The 14147-nt window shown below is 44.1% G+C and overlaps 1 protein-coding gene across 6 annotated transcripts in view; it reads right to left on the bottom strand.

The window, feature by feature from the left end:
- Positions 1–14147, bottom strand: part of SAMD11 (sterile alpha motif domain containing 11) — a 159137-nt gene that overhangs the window by 129896 nt on the left and 15094 nt on the right. The window contains exons 1-2 of one of the 6 annotated variants that reach the window (XM_063436913.1): positions 3043–3709; positions 229–320 (exon numbers count right to left, since the gene is read on the bottom strand). In XM_063436913.1, coding sequence (XP_063292983.1) covers positions 229–320; positions 3043–3664 — 714 coding nt within the window. In that variant the 5' untranslated portion in view covers positions 3665–3709. Of the gene's footprint in view, positions 1–228; positions 321–805; positions 825–1582; positions 1756–3042; positions 3710–14147 lie in introns of those variants that run through there. The other 5 variants (XM_063436914.1, XM_063436918.1, XM_063436915.1 and 2 more) reach the window with 5 other exon arrangements.

The raw sequence follows: 14147 nt of genomic DNA, 5'->3' as shown, positions 1-14147 counted from the left end.
TTATATTTTTCTTTGCTTGTCTGTAGGAAAGTGGTGGCTTAGCCCAAAAGAGACTTGCTTGTATCTGAAACCCATATCCTGTTCAGACCCCAAGCCATAAACATCTGTCAGACAGACAAACGCACATACATCCATTAAGACTAATGTGTCAAAATCTCTCAGACCGAACCCTACATCAATTGATGCAGAAAGAGGGGTTAAAATGCAGAGTCTGAGCAATAATCTTACCACTGGAGACGAAATTCGACACCCAGGGCAATCACAGATTGGAGGATGTACCTGTAAGATTCCTTTGGACATAAGAGTCTTCAAACTTTTCCCTGGGAGACGCACATGAAAGAGAAAGAGAGAGAGAAAGATGAGATTTAGGCAGCCAAAATTATTACCATTGAAAGTAGGAGACAGGGATGATAACATACACAGAATCTACACACACAGAGACAGGTGAGATGGAGTGTCACACACACACACACACACACACACACCAAAACACCAGTACAAAACTGGTATCAACACACTGCTTCCCAATTCAAGCATTAGACAAAAAGATGTTAAATACAGAAATACGTTAAATAATATTATTAAGCACGCAAAACAAACTTCAGATAAGGCAGCCGCAGACACCAATTTACAGGTATTACAACAGTTTTAGTACATTAAATATCTTACAAATTACACACAAAAACCACACAGAAAATTGATATCTGTATATAGAATGGGCTCATGCACAGTCATAGAACAGTGGATCAGACATAAGTGGTGACCCTTTGAAAATGATGTATATGTGGAATTATGGAGTACACACTGTGTTCACAAGGTTTTCCTTTGAGCTGGAGGGACTGGGTGCAGAGTCATAGTCATCTAAACAGACTCCTAATCTGTTACACCTCCTCCTCCTCCTCCTCTCACTGCCTGTGAGCTTTCTAGGGGGTTAATGACCTCTCATTAGAGCTGCCCTGTCTCCCCCTTACACCTCCCTCCTTGCTTACTTCCCACCATGGCATGACACACTCTGTGCGTTTGCTATTAACCTCTTTATTGCTAGTGAGCAGAATACAGTGGATATTACTCTGTAACAGACCACAGGTTCTACACTCACAGCTAACAGTATACCCATGATTAAAGTATACCTAACAGTCTAAAGAATAATCACAATTACACAAATATACCTATGCACCCCATGGCATATGCTATAGAGACCTTTTGCTTGAATTTTCCCCTTACATACATTATCCCATACAGATGCAGATATATATATTTTAGCAAATGTACTTTATAACAGGCAATTAATGGAATCCAGACAGTCATATAATAATAAAATACACCAATGATTAACACCTTCTCCAATGCACTCAGACATTAACCCATTCCACACTGGACAGCTCTGACACTTGTCAATCAGTGGTGTCTCTGCCAAGTCTATTGATTATAATGATCTGGATCTCTTCTTCTCGGCCCCCACACCCCCAAAAAGAACACTCTGACAACACCCTTTTCCCTAGTAAACTCTATGGGTTTTCGGACTATGGGTGCCCATGGTTTGTCTGCAGGGGGAGGGGGTGCCCGATCCCTCCCCATTTACCTCTCCAACCCCAGCAGCCTGCGTCTCAGTGCCAAATCCCCATCCGGAGAGCCGGGGTCACCGGAGAGGGAAGGGAGAGGAGGGAGGGCAGATCCAGCAGGGGAGGGCAGTTTGGGGTTGTGTCATTGCTAGCTTCCTATAACCACGTTTGGATGCTAACCCCCGCCCCGAATTTGACTGCCAGGAAGAGGGGGATACACTGACAGCTAAAGAGTTAAAAGTTAACTAGCTGGGCAAAATGGGATTGAAGGGTTAATTATCCAGCTGCCAGAATATTTGGGGAGCATCATGTGCAACAATGTATCAAACATTAACCCGTCGAATGCCAGAAGAATGCCCAGCGCTTTGCCATGCATGGTTAATCATTATCAGCATGATGCTGGCTAATTATCCAAATTCTATGTAAGTCATAGTGACTGTCAAATTAATGGGCACCTTAATATGTGACAAACAGAGAATCTGCGATTTTGATTCATTCTGGCGGTCTCAAAACACTGCTTTTTTGGGGGGGAGGGGGGAATAGATAATATTGAGTGACAAGAATGTCAGCACTGTATCTTTAAATGGTTAACTTGATTCCCACTCAGGAACCCCCAAAATAAAGTTTTTCGGTAAAAAAAAATAAAAATAAAATAAAAGGTTATATGTATAATCCACCGTCATCCAGTTTAGTCTGATAATAAAGTTACTATAATTGCAGTAAAATTAAACAATCCACAGGCATCAATCTGCTCTCCCCATTTGCAATATTGCTCAATCTAGCCTCTCTAGAATCAGCACTGAGTCACCTGACAGCAACAGGGGGTAACTAGGATTACCCACACTAGACCACAGCAAATAACATCTGCCAACTCCGGACAGGGGCACAGAGTCAGTAGCAATGCGGTTTACCCCATACAACATTCTATGGGTTAAGAGAGACAACAGCTGAATTAACCAGTTCCCTGTCTTGTTGCTAAATATCCCACACTCAGATCCCCTGGCTTAGCCAGAAAAGAAGGTGTGTGTGTTGGTGGGTAGGGGGAGGGGGGGATGAGGGTTTAGGATGCCCATTCCTCCAGTAATATAGTTAGGGCTTAGTCCTCCAGTAATAGAGAAAGTTAGGGCTCTGTCTCAGTCCTCCAATATTAGGGTCAGGGTCTCAGTCCTCCAATGATAAGGATTGTTAGGGCTCTATCTCAGTCCTCCAGTAAAAGGGTCAGGGTCTCAGTCCTCCAATAATATGGATAGTCTTGGCTCAGTACTCCAATAATATAGATAGTTAGGGCTTAGTCCTCAAATAACAGGGTAAGCTAGAGTTCAGTCCTCCAATGAAAGGATCAGGGTCTCTGTCCTCCAATAATATGGATAGTTAGTGCTCAGTCCTTTAATATTAGGAATAGTTAGGGCTGAGTCCTCCAATATTAGGGTCAGGGCTCTGGCTGTAACTTTGCCCTAACTTTGCCCCTCTGACTTGGTACCTTTGTGTCTGATGCTCCTCTTCCAGTCCTTGGCAGTCTCCCGGCCGCTGACAAACTGGAACTCATTGGGGGTTAACCAGTCCCCCCTGTAGCGGATAGAGGGTCCCTTGCTCCCCTGGCACAACTTCTGGATGTAGAGCAAAGCCTTGTTCTCCCCGCATTCCACCTCAATGCAGGGCTCCCCCTGGTCAAACAGGGGCTGGAAGTCCGGGATGGAGGAGAACCTCTCCAGCATCAGGTCATCGGGCAGCGGGGGGTGGTGGGGCTCATGCAAGCCCAGGTAGGCACGGTGGGGGGTAAAGAGATGCTCGTAAGCCGGCTGGTGAGGGGTCACCACGGGGATGGCAGCAGTCAGGTAGCCCGGGATGGTCTCCATGGGCTGGTTAAAGGCTGCCAGGGCTAGTTCCTCCCGATCCAGTCTCTCCTTCTTAATGGCCGGCATGGTGTCCCCACAGATAGCGCCCGATTCCCCCGGGGTCGCCCCTGGCTCCTGGTCGCCCTGGCTGGCGCTCTCCCGGATCAGGCTGCAGCGGTGGCGACTCGCTTCCCCAAGCTCCCGGGCTTCAGAGCTCCTCTCCCTGCGCCTCCTCTGCCGATCTGCCTCCCAGCCCGACTGAGACATGACACGGAGAGGGCTGAGCCACCCCAGACATCATGCTGCTTTAGGAAATGCTTATTGATCCCTTATCGACCTGCCCCCCCCCCCCTCCCCGTGAGATCTGCACTCCCTGTGCCCTACTGAGCCCCCTATCAACCTTCCCCCCTGTACCCTTCCGAGCCCCCAATTAACCTTCCCCCTGTCCCCTACTGAGCCACTATCAACCTGCCCCCCTGTACCCTGCTAAGCCCCAATTAATCTTCCTCCCTGTACCCTACTGAGCCCCTATCAACCTGCCCCCCTCGTGCCCTTTTGAGCCCCTATCAACCTGCCCCCCGTGCCCTACTGAGCCCCTATCAACCTGCCCCCATGCACTCGCTGTGCCCTAATCAACCTGTACCTCTACACTAAGCCCCTACCAATCTGCCCCTTGTACTGCCTGTGCCCTAATTAACCCCTATCAACCTCCCCCTATACTGAGTTCCTATCACCCTGTGCCCTACTAAGCCCCTATCAAACTGCCCCGTGGCTAAGATCTGCCCTAATTAGTTCTATCAACCGCTCCCCCAAGTGAGATTAGCACTCCGAGTCCTTATCAACCTGCCCCCCTGAGTGAGGTTAGCACTCTGTGTCCCCTTCTGAGTCCCTATCAACCTGCCCCCCTGAGTTAAGTTAGCACTCCGTGTTCCCTTCTGAGTCCCTATCAACCTGCCCCCCACCGCCCTAATGTACCCTTATCAAAATGCCCCCTACACTCTCTGTGCTCCACTGATCCACAGTTGAACAGTCCCCTGCACTCTTTGTGCCCTAATCATCCCCTATCGACCTGCACTACTCCCCTCCCCCTACCCTATTGAGCCCACACCGACATGCACCCTGGGTGAGATAGCTGCACTCTCTGTGCCCCCTTGATCACTTTACCACTCTTCTCCCCCTGCCTTACCTAGCACACCCCAGGCTTGCTGCACACCTCACCCCTGTTACCCCAGGCTTGCTGCACACCTCACTCGTTACCCCAGGCTTGCTGCACACCTCACCCCTGTTACCCCAGGCTTGCTGCACACCTCACCCCTGTTACCCCAGGCTTGCTGCACACCTCACCCCTGTTACCCCAGGCTTGCTGCACACCTCACCCCTGTTACCCCAGGCTTGCTGCACACCTCACCCATTACCCCAGGCTTGCTGCACACCTCACCCGTTACCCCAGGCTTGCTGCACACCTCACCCCTGTTACCCCAGGCTTGCTGCACACCTCACCCCTGTTACCCCAGGCTTGCTGCACACCTCACCCCTGTTACCCCAGGCTTACTGCACGCCTTACCCCTGTTACCCCAGGCTTGCTGCACACCTCACCCCTGTTACCCCAGGCTTGCTGCACGCCTTACCCGTTACCCCAAGCTTGCTGCACACCTCACCCCTGTTACCCCAGGCTTGCTGCACGCCTTACCCGTTACCCCAAGCTTGCTGCACACCTCACCCCTGTTACCCCAGGCTTGCTGCACACCTCACCCCTGTTACCCCAGGCTTGCTGCACACCTCACCCCTGTTACCCCAGGCTTACTGCACGCCTTACCCCTGTTACCCCAGGCTTGCTGCACACCTCACCCGTTAGCTGGGTTCTCAGACCCCCTGTCCTGGATCCCCTGATCCACCTGCCGGCTCCCCGCAGCCTGTCTGTGTATTAATGAGGCTAATAATGGTGACTGAGTGATTATCTGTCTGTCCCCATGTGATAGAGAGAGAGATGGAGAGCTGTGCCTGGCTCCGCTCAGCGCCGGCCGGGGTTAGGGAAGGGCTGTGTGGAGGGGGATCCCTGTTAATTCTCCATGTCACACACACATTGGAGTTCACAGACTCTCTGACCAAACAAGCTTTGCCTCCGCCGCCGCCGCCGCTTCTCCCAACTTGGCCCATTTAAACAGCACAGGCGGGAGGGGAAGGCGGAGAGGCGAGGGGGGTTTGTGACGGACGACATCCCCCCTCAACGCCGCCACTGCTTCCATTACAGGCTAATGCAATGCAGCCTAGAGGTCACAGTGGGAGGAAATCAACTGGATACATGACTTCACAGAGTTCCACTTGTAGAACGAGAGATTAGTGGGTGGTCATCTGTCACTCTATCACTAGGAGATCACCTGTTACCCTGAACTACTACTCTCAGCATCCTCAGTCAACCATTACTATGAACTGAACGTTGTTTCCGATGGGTTATTAGTCGTAATGTTAATAGTTACGCTGTGTTTTGTGAGTGGTTTCTTATAAAAGTGACAGAATGCCTTTTAATGCATCCGTTTTGGCCCATTTTAGTTGCACCTGTACAATAACTTATAAATTATCCCAATCTGCCTCTGCACCTTATTTGTTGACTTAAAAAATATATATATATTTTTGCCATATTCAGCTTTGGTTTGGGTTAAACATTTTGGCCCCATCTATGTAACGAAACAAAAAAACTTTTGATTCCCAACAAAATGTAACATTAAAGTGGCAGTTTTGAAAGCAAAGGTGTTCTATTATATAGGTCAGGAAAAGGGCATTGGCGAAAAAAAGGCTAAGAATTTCTAAAAAGATGCAAAAAAAAAAAAAGCTAAGAATTTCTAAAATTAATATTGTAAAGCGCTACGGAATCTCTTGGCGCTATATAAATGGCAATAATAATAATTATTATTATTTAGACGTATAACATTTTTCAAACGGACAGCTGCCTTAATATTTGAATCCATATATTTTATTCCAAATATAAGCAAATGGTAATTTAATTTAGGTTTATCCATAATCATATCAGTGAATAATATGGGGAGAAAATAAAACAAAAAGTAAAAAAAAAAAAAAAAAAATCTAGAAAAGCATGTTAATTTACATTAAAAAACAAAAATTATACATCTTGTAAATTTGGTTCCGAGTCATGCAAACAGGGCTTCCTTTACATGATGCAGAGCCCACCAGAAGATGTTGGCGATTTAACATATAAAAAGTGATGAATCATGAACAGTTCTATTTTCAACACACAATTACACAAGTACTGAAATTTCTACAAAGATAGTCAGGAAATTCTTTTCATTGTTAAGAATTTCAGAAGTTATTCACTAAACTGCAAATGGTACAATTACAATTATTTTCTTCAGTAAATAAACGCTTACAGTTTGTTTTATTAGAAATTCTACACTAAAGGCAGATTCGTCCTAAGGTTCGGTTCCGAACCCGGGTGCAACAGAAAATGCATTGCACTCGCAGTCCCTGGGCTATTGTACGTGCACAACCAATCAGAGCACTACATCCTATCGGTGAACCTGCAACACCAAAAAACACTGTGTGACAACACTGGATGTCTGGGGCACTCTGCCCATGAACTGAATGCCAGTATAAGTGTGCTTGATTGCCAGTCACCAAGTCCCATGCATGAGAGTGAAAGCACTTTTTTCAATGCACTTGAATAATGGATGGATTCAGTACGGAACCCCAATTAGCAAGTTATCCAGGCTCCATTCTAATTACCAGTAAGAGGATGGTACCGAGACAGATTTGGCAAGTATTATTATTAGAAACCATATCCTGCGGAGCTGTGAAATGGGCAAGCAAGTGATCCCAAGGTACACTTGAATTTGACAACGTTTTCCACGGCACACCTTCAACAAAGGCTTAAAGGTTAGCTGTAGCCTTACATGAGATGTATGCAAATTGACTCCCTGGTTTAATTGTTTTTTATATAGTATCTAGATTTAAGAAAATTAAAGATAAACTGTCACGTTTGGGGTTTATGCATGTGTTTGTAAAGACATCACAGGGTTCTATCTTTGCTTGTGTGGAAGAGGCTGAAAGGTGAGCAGTCACAGTCAAAAGGGGCTTTTCAAATATGTTCAACAAACATGCAAAAAAGCACAAAAGTGACAAACCTATAGTCCCATATCTCAGTACTATAAATTACCTTCTATTGTTGTGACCCTTATCCACTCCCCTTTCCTGATAAAAGTTCAATTAAATGGACACTATAGTCATCAGAACAACTACAGCTAAATAATAGCTCCCTTCAGACATTGTCATGTGAAAAGTGCCTCTAGAGACACCTCCAAGTGGCCACTCCTCAGATGGCCACTGGAGGTGCTTCCTGGCTCAGGGCTGCACAATAAGCAACCCTGCTGTTCTGCGTCCCAACGCTCTGCATGGAGACGATGAATTTTCCTCCGAGATTCATCAATTCATTTGGCCCCGCCCTATATGGTGGGTTTAGCACTATAGGGTCATGGATACATGTTTGTGTTCCTGACCCTATAGTGATCCTTTAAATAAAGTATACTCACTTTTATTTCCAGTGTAAAGACACCACCGCTGCATTTGCTAGCCGGCTTGTAGATGCTTGCGCGATCTTGTCCAATCTAACACCATAGAGAATCTTTGGGTACAAGATACACATGCACAGCAAACGCTGCACTCCTCCAATCAAATGCTCTCTTTGACTTGGCTCTTGAGGTGGAAACGCCTGTAGTGAATGTCAGGAAGACAGCTACAAGAGGTGTATTCAACCCTTTAATGTAAACATTGCAGTTTCTATAAAATAAGCAATATTTTACATGGAAGGCATAAGGAACACTATAGTGTCAGGAATACAAACATATTTCAAAATAACAGTTTAGCCCCCCCAGGCCCACAGCCCCCTTCTTCTTACTTTGAAAAGGCGATTTTACTCACAATTTTTTCAAAACCACGCTGGTCTTGCCACCACGTTGAGATCATCAATTTTTATTACCTCAGCCAATCCAATGGGAGGCTATTGCGCATGCACGACAAAATGCAGCGCTGCACCAGTAAGCATCTCCTCATAGAGATGCATTGGTCCAATGGACCTCTATGGGTAGCATTGATACCATGCAGAGCGTGGCATGCTGACACAGGAAGCATCTCTAGTGGCCATCTAAGTGAAAAGGCACATTAAAAATCCTGCAGGGATAGGCTGGATACACCAGAACAACTACATTAAGCTGTAGGTGTTCTGGTGACTATAGTGTCCCTTTAATATAAAAGTGGCCTGGGTGCTTTAATGGCAATTTAGCCCAGAAGTAAATTTGTTGTATTCACGCCTGCAGCAGTTATAGGAGAAAGTATTGAAATTGCCAGGTGTAGAAAATGCTGTTGAACATCTAAAAATTTACATTGACCTTTGCTGAATAGCACTTCTATATGTCAATCGGATAAAGCGTGAAATGACCTTTGGCGAACTGCCACTAACCTGTGCCCTAGCGACCAGCATTGTATCAATAAAGTTGATGCAGGTTATTTACAAAGTCATTCCAGACCTCTGCGTGTTTTCTTCATCTGAAATATCAAAATCTGATTAAAGAGAAAGTGTTGCTAAAGCTGCTCCTATCACAAGAATTTTTTATTTTTCACAGACATATTTCTACATATTTACAAAATGAAAATAATTTTTAATATTTTTGAAATTAGATTGGGGATGCTACACAATTTCTACTGTGCATTTTGTTGACAGTGATCCGTTTGCTGTTGTAACATCGTAGTTTCAATCAGGGGGTGCTTATACAATGCCAATTTCAAGGTTATATTTATTAGAATGCTAGTGGACTGAAACCTAAATGTAAAAATTGCTCATTTAAAAAAAAAAAAAAAAAAAAAAACTCCCATTTAATAGTCACAATTTGGCCAGAATCTTGCAAGTCGTTTTTCAATTCACTACAAGTCAGTTTTTAGTGAATAACCCCCTTTTGCAATATACAGCAGAAAATTAGTATGACGAGCAACAAACATCATAGTCTTCTGAAAGCAACACTTGCTAGGGCACGGGATCATTCACAGAATTTAACATCATACTAAAAGTCAGTCTTCTCACTCACGCTCAACACATTATATAGAAACATAGAATGTGACGGCAGATAAGAACCATTCGGCCCATCTAGTCTGCCCAATTTTCTAAATACTTTCATTAGTCCCTGGCCCTATCTTATAGTTAGGATAGCCTTATGCCTATCCCACACATGCTTAAACTCCTTCGCTGTGTTAATCTCTACCACTTCAGCTGGAAGGCTATTCCATGCACCCACTACCCTCTCGGTAAAGTAATACTTCCGGATATTATTTTTAAACCTTTGCCCCTCTAATTTAAGACTATGTCCTCTTCTTGGGGTAGTTTTTCTTCTTTTAAATATCGTCTCATCCTTTACTGTGTTGATTCCCTTTATGTATTTAAATGTTTCAATCATATCACCCGTCTCGTCTTTCCTCCAAGCTATACATGTTAAGTTCTTTAATCTTTCCTTGTAAGTTTTATCCTGCAATCCATGAACCAGTTTAGTAGCCCTTCTCTTAACTCTCTCTAAAGTATCAATATCCTTCTGGAGATACGGTCTCCAGTACTGCATACAATACTCCAAGTGAGGTCTCACCAGTGTTCTGTACATTGGCATGAGTACTTCCCTCTTTCTACTGCTAATACCTCCCTCTATGCAAGCAAGCATTCTGCTAGCATTTCCTGCTGCTCTATTATATTGTCTGCCTACCTTTAAGTCCTCACAAATAATCACCCCTATATCCTTTTCCTCAGATGTTAAAGTTAGGACTATCAAATATGCTGTACTCTGCCCTCGGGTTTTTACGTCCAAGATGCATTATCTTGCACTTATCCACATTAAATGTCAGTTGCCACAACTCTGACCATCTTTCTAGTTTACCTAAATCATTTGCCATTTGGCTTATCCCTCCTGGAACATCAACCCTGTTGCATATTTTTGTATCATCAGCAAAAATACATACCTTACCATCAAGACCTTCTGCAATATCACTAATAAACATATTAAAGAGAATGGGTCCAAGTACAGTTCCCTGAGGTACCCCACTGGTGACAAGACCATGCTTCGAATATACTCCATTGACTACAACCCTCTGTTGCCTGTCACACAGCCACTGCCTTACCCATTCAACAATATTGGAATCCAAACTTAAAGATTGCAGTTTATTGATAAGCCTTCTATGTGCAACAGTGTCAAAAGCCTTACTGAAATCTAGGTAAGCAATGTCTACTGCACCACCCAGATCTATTATTTTAGTTACCCAATCAAAAAAATCAATAAGATTAGTTTGGCATGATCTCCCTGAAGTAAATTCATGTTGTGTCTGATCTTGAAATCCATGTGATTTTAGATGTTCAACAATCCTATCCTTTAACATGGTTTCCATTACATACATATATCAATCATTTCTAATATCCACAGCACCTAATCATCACCCATATCATCACCCTGTTACCCCAATGCATCCGCATCAATACCAGCTGCCCCATGGCACACAAACAGAGGAGCCATTAGGTATACCCATCAGCCACTCAATTGGCACTCACTTTTCTAAAGGTCAACCTCATGACACCGACATACATACAGTCCATGTCACCAATTTCAGTATCCATCATTCCCGTCGCACACAGAACACATCAGTCACACACACACAAAGTAAATCGCATGACACACATTATACACAGCATTCATCAAACACCGTCTTGCAATCGCAGCACCCAACAGTGACCAACATCACTCTTGTCATTTACATCACACAGAGGACCCATTAGTCACTAAGAGCTCCTATAATATGCATTGCATATACTGCACGCATATCAAGCAAATGGATTTTGAAAATGTTCACAAAAACCCATATTCTGAATTCTAAATTGGATCTCTGCATTTACGGAATATTTTGTTTAGCAGACCTGGATGCAGGAAACGGATCTATAGTCCCTCAGTTCCAGGAGAGTTTTATTAAAGTACACGGGAACATGGGGTGGTTTCAGTTTGCAAGCTCCACCATGCGTGGATAACACTTGGCAATAAACCATGCCTCATTTGATGTCACACCCTCCCTCACGCAGTCCAATCCAATGCTTTTCAAAGAGAACATTGGAGCCACCAAGGGAGGGATGCACAAGGGAGGTTTTTTTTTCTCTTAAATATTAAAAAAAAAATATATGAATTGCACAAAACACAGGGATGAGCCGGAGTTGTGCAAGCTGCACAGAATTAACATTATGTTGCCCAGAACAGTTCTAGGCTGCAACTAGCCCAAGGTGTTTAATCCCTGAAAATATCGTGTGTATGTTCAGGGTTTAAACGCTGTACATAAAGGCACCAACCACCACGACCACTTCTAAAAGCAGAGTACCTGGAGTAACCCTTTAAGTAGTGACAAAAGTTATACAAGCCTAACACCCGACACAAATTGCGTCCCCTGACAACTAAATTTGAAAACACTACTAAAGGGAAACCAGAAGAAGGTTTATTCATTTGTTGTAACTTTTTCATGCTAAATAATTAGCTGTACATGTTGTCTGTACCATTTATTTGAATACGTTTTGATACCGGAGAAACTGACGGAAGCCAAGCACAGAGAGATGGACACAGGTTTCTTCAGGAAGGAAGAGATTCTTTATTGGATCACCGATCGGGACTCAGAGGGACTAGCGTCACCAAAATACCACAAGTTCTGAGCCCCGGACAATAGTGCAGGCTCCTTATATAGGCATATAACTCCTCCCATATTAAGCTCCACCCGCACATTCTCTTAACCAATCAACACAAATAAGAATTAACTTCCTGTTTGACCGCATGGCCTGTCCAGCACAATGGAGGAGGGGAATACTATATCCTGTATTCTTGCACATGCTCCGTACACTACTGATCGTATCTTGCCTCGTGCAACCAACTGATCGATACGTCAGCATATGCACGTACACATGCCACGTGGTAATCTCGGCCTACTAAATTTATTTTTACCGAGATTCCACCACATTCCCCCCTTTGATGCCTCTTGATATTTTACAATTACTTGAGGCATCACTTAACCTTGGTTTGCATACACCGCAAGTTACCTTGAACCAGACCAGACTTATCTTATGATGTGAATCTTTTAACACTCATCTTCCTGCATTGGTTCTCCTTGATCTAGAGCCTTATACTTATATATCGCCATTATCTGTGCAGCAGCCTTCCTCTCTGCTATACTTCCTATCAGGCTTTGCACAGACCTAACTACTAGGGGTATAAGACACGGTAGGAGTAGACACAACAGTAAAATCAGTAGGACTCCACCTACCACTGCCTTAAGCCCTCCAAACCACTCATACCAGCTACCAAACCAACTACTTGGATTATACCCTTTCCATACCTGAGTAGGCACATGCGCTAGTTTAACCATATGGCTAGTAAGCTCAGCTATTGCTTGCCCTTCGTCATCTATTTGAAGACAGCAATTGCTTAGGTTAAACTTCCCACATACACCTCCCTCTACTGCCAAAAGGTAATCCAAGGCTAATCTATTCTGGTATACTGCTGTCCTCATCCTGGTATTATGTTTCACTAGGAGATTGAGCGCTTGTGATGTTTCATTAGTGATAATCTCAACCACCGCCTGTAATCTTATAATACGGTTGAGCATATAAATAGGGGTTCTATAACCAAAGGTACCATCTTCTGCCCACGTGGCTGGCCCATAATAATCTATAATACGCTGGGGAGGCCATTCATTATCTTCCCAGGTGCCTATCTCTAAGGGTCCCCTTTTCTTCCTATGATTCACATCATACACTTTAACACCTAAAGTCTCACCTGTTTCAATCGGTAACAAGAAGAAGGATGGTTTGAGCATACCCAACACACATGCCCCTTCCCAGTCCTGTGGCAGCTCCGAATAGGCTTTCTTACCACAGATCCAGTACAAATTTGCTGGGGCTCTCCAGGTAGATGTGATGGATAAATCAAACCACACATCCTTTAAACTGGCATATCTAGCAAACGGGTTAGATGGTTCTGAGACATTTGAAGCCGACCACCAAGTTGTATTTTTAGTATCATCATCATAAGCTTTTTGCCCTAGACAAGTTAATTCTCCTACAGAAGTATTATACATTATTCCTTTCCTTGCTATGCAAACATAACCTATGATGGAGGTCTTTAATCTCCACTCAGATTTACCTCTAACACTCAAATGATAATCGGCTTGTGTAGATATTAGTTGGTCAACTGCCTCAGAACCGGACATTACCTCCTTTGCTTCCCAAGGCCATTGGTCTCCCATGTTAGTACCTCCACACACATAGCAGTTGGTAACATTAAGACTACCGGCAATACTTTCAGCTAGGTCAATGAACAGGTTCTTAGCATTATGGGGGATCTTATTATCTATACTCATCTCTTCATAAAAGGAATGGTATACTTGATGAGTCTGGGAGGATACCGTATCAGTCTCTATTCCTATAAACAATAATGTCCCAGGATCTAAACCCGTCCCGTATATCTGAAACCCAAATAAATTTCCATATTTGTCTAAGAACTTGTCGGGGTTATTAATAAGTATATGGACTGGGTTGCATTCCATAGACTTACAATATGGGCTAGTCGGTAACTTAGTCACTATCATGTCTTTATCTACTGTCTGTCCCCAAGTCGCCCACCCCACACAAGACCAATATGGGCAAAAGTTATAGTCTTTATTTGGGCATCTAGGACTCACATAT

The sequence above is a fragment of the Pelobates fuscus genome, chromosome 11 (assembly GCF_036172605.1).
Source record: "Pelobates fuscus isolate aPelFus1 chromosome 11, aPelFus1.pri, whole genome shotgun sequence".
NCBI classification, from domain to species: Eukaryota; Metazoa; Chordata; class Amphibia; order Anura; family Pelobatidae; genus Pelobates; species Pelobates fuscus.
Note: the sequence above shows the minus strand (reverse complement) of the source record. Positions and strands in the feature narration are given on the sequence as shown.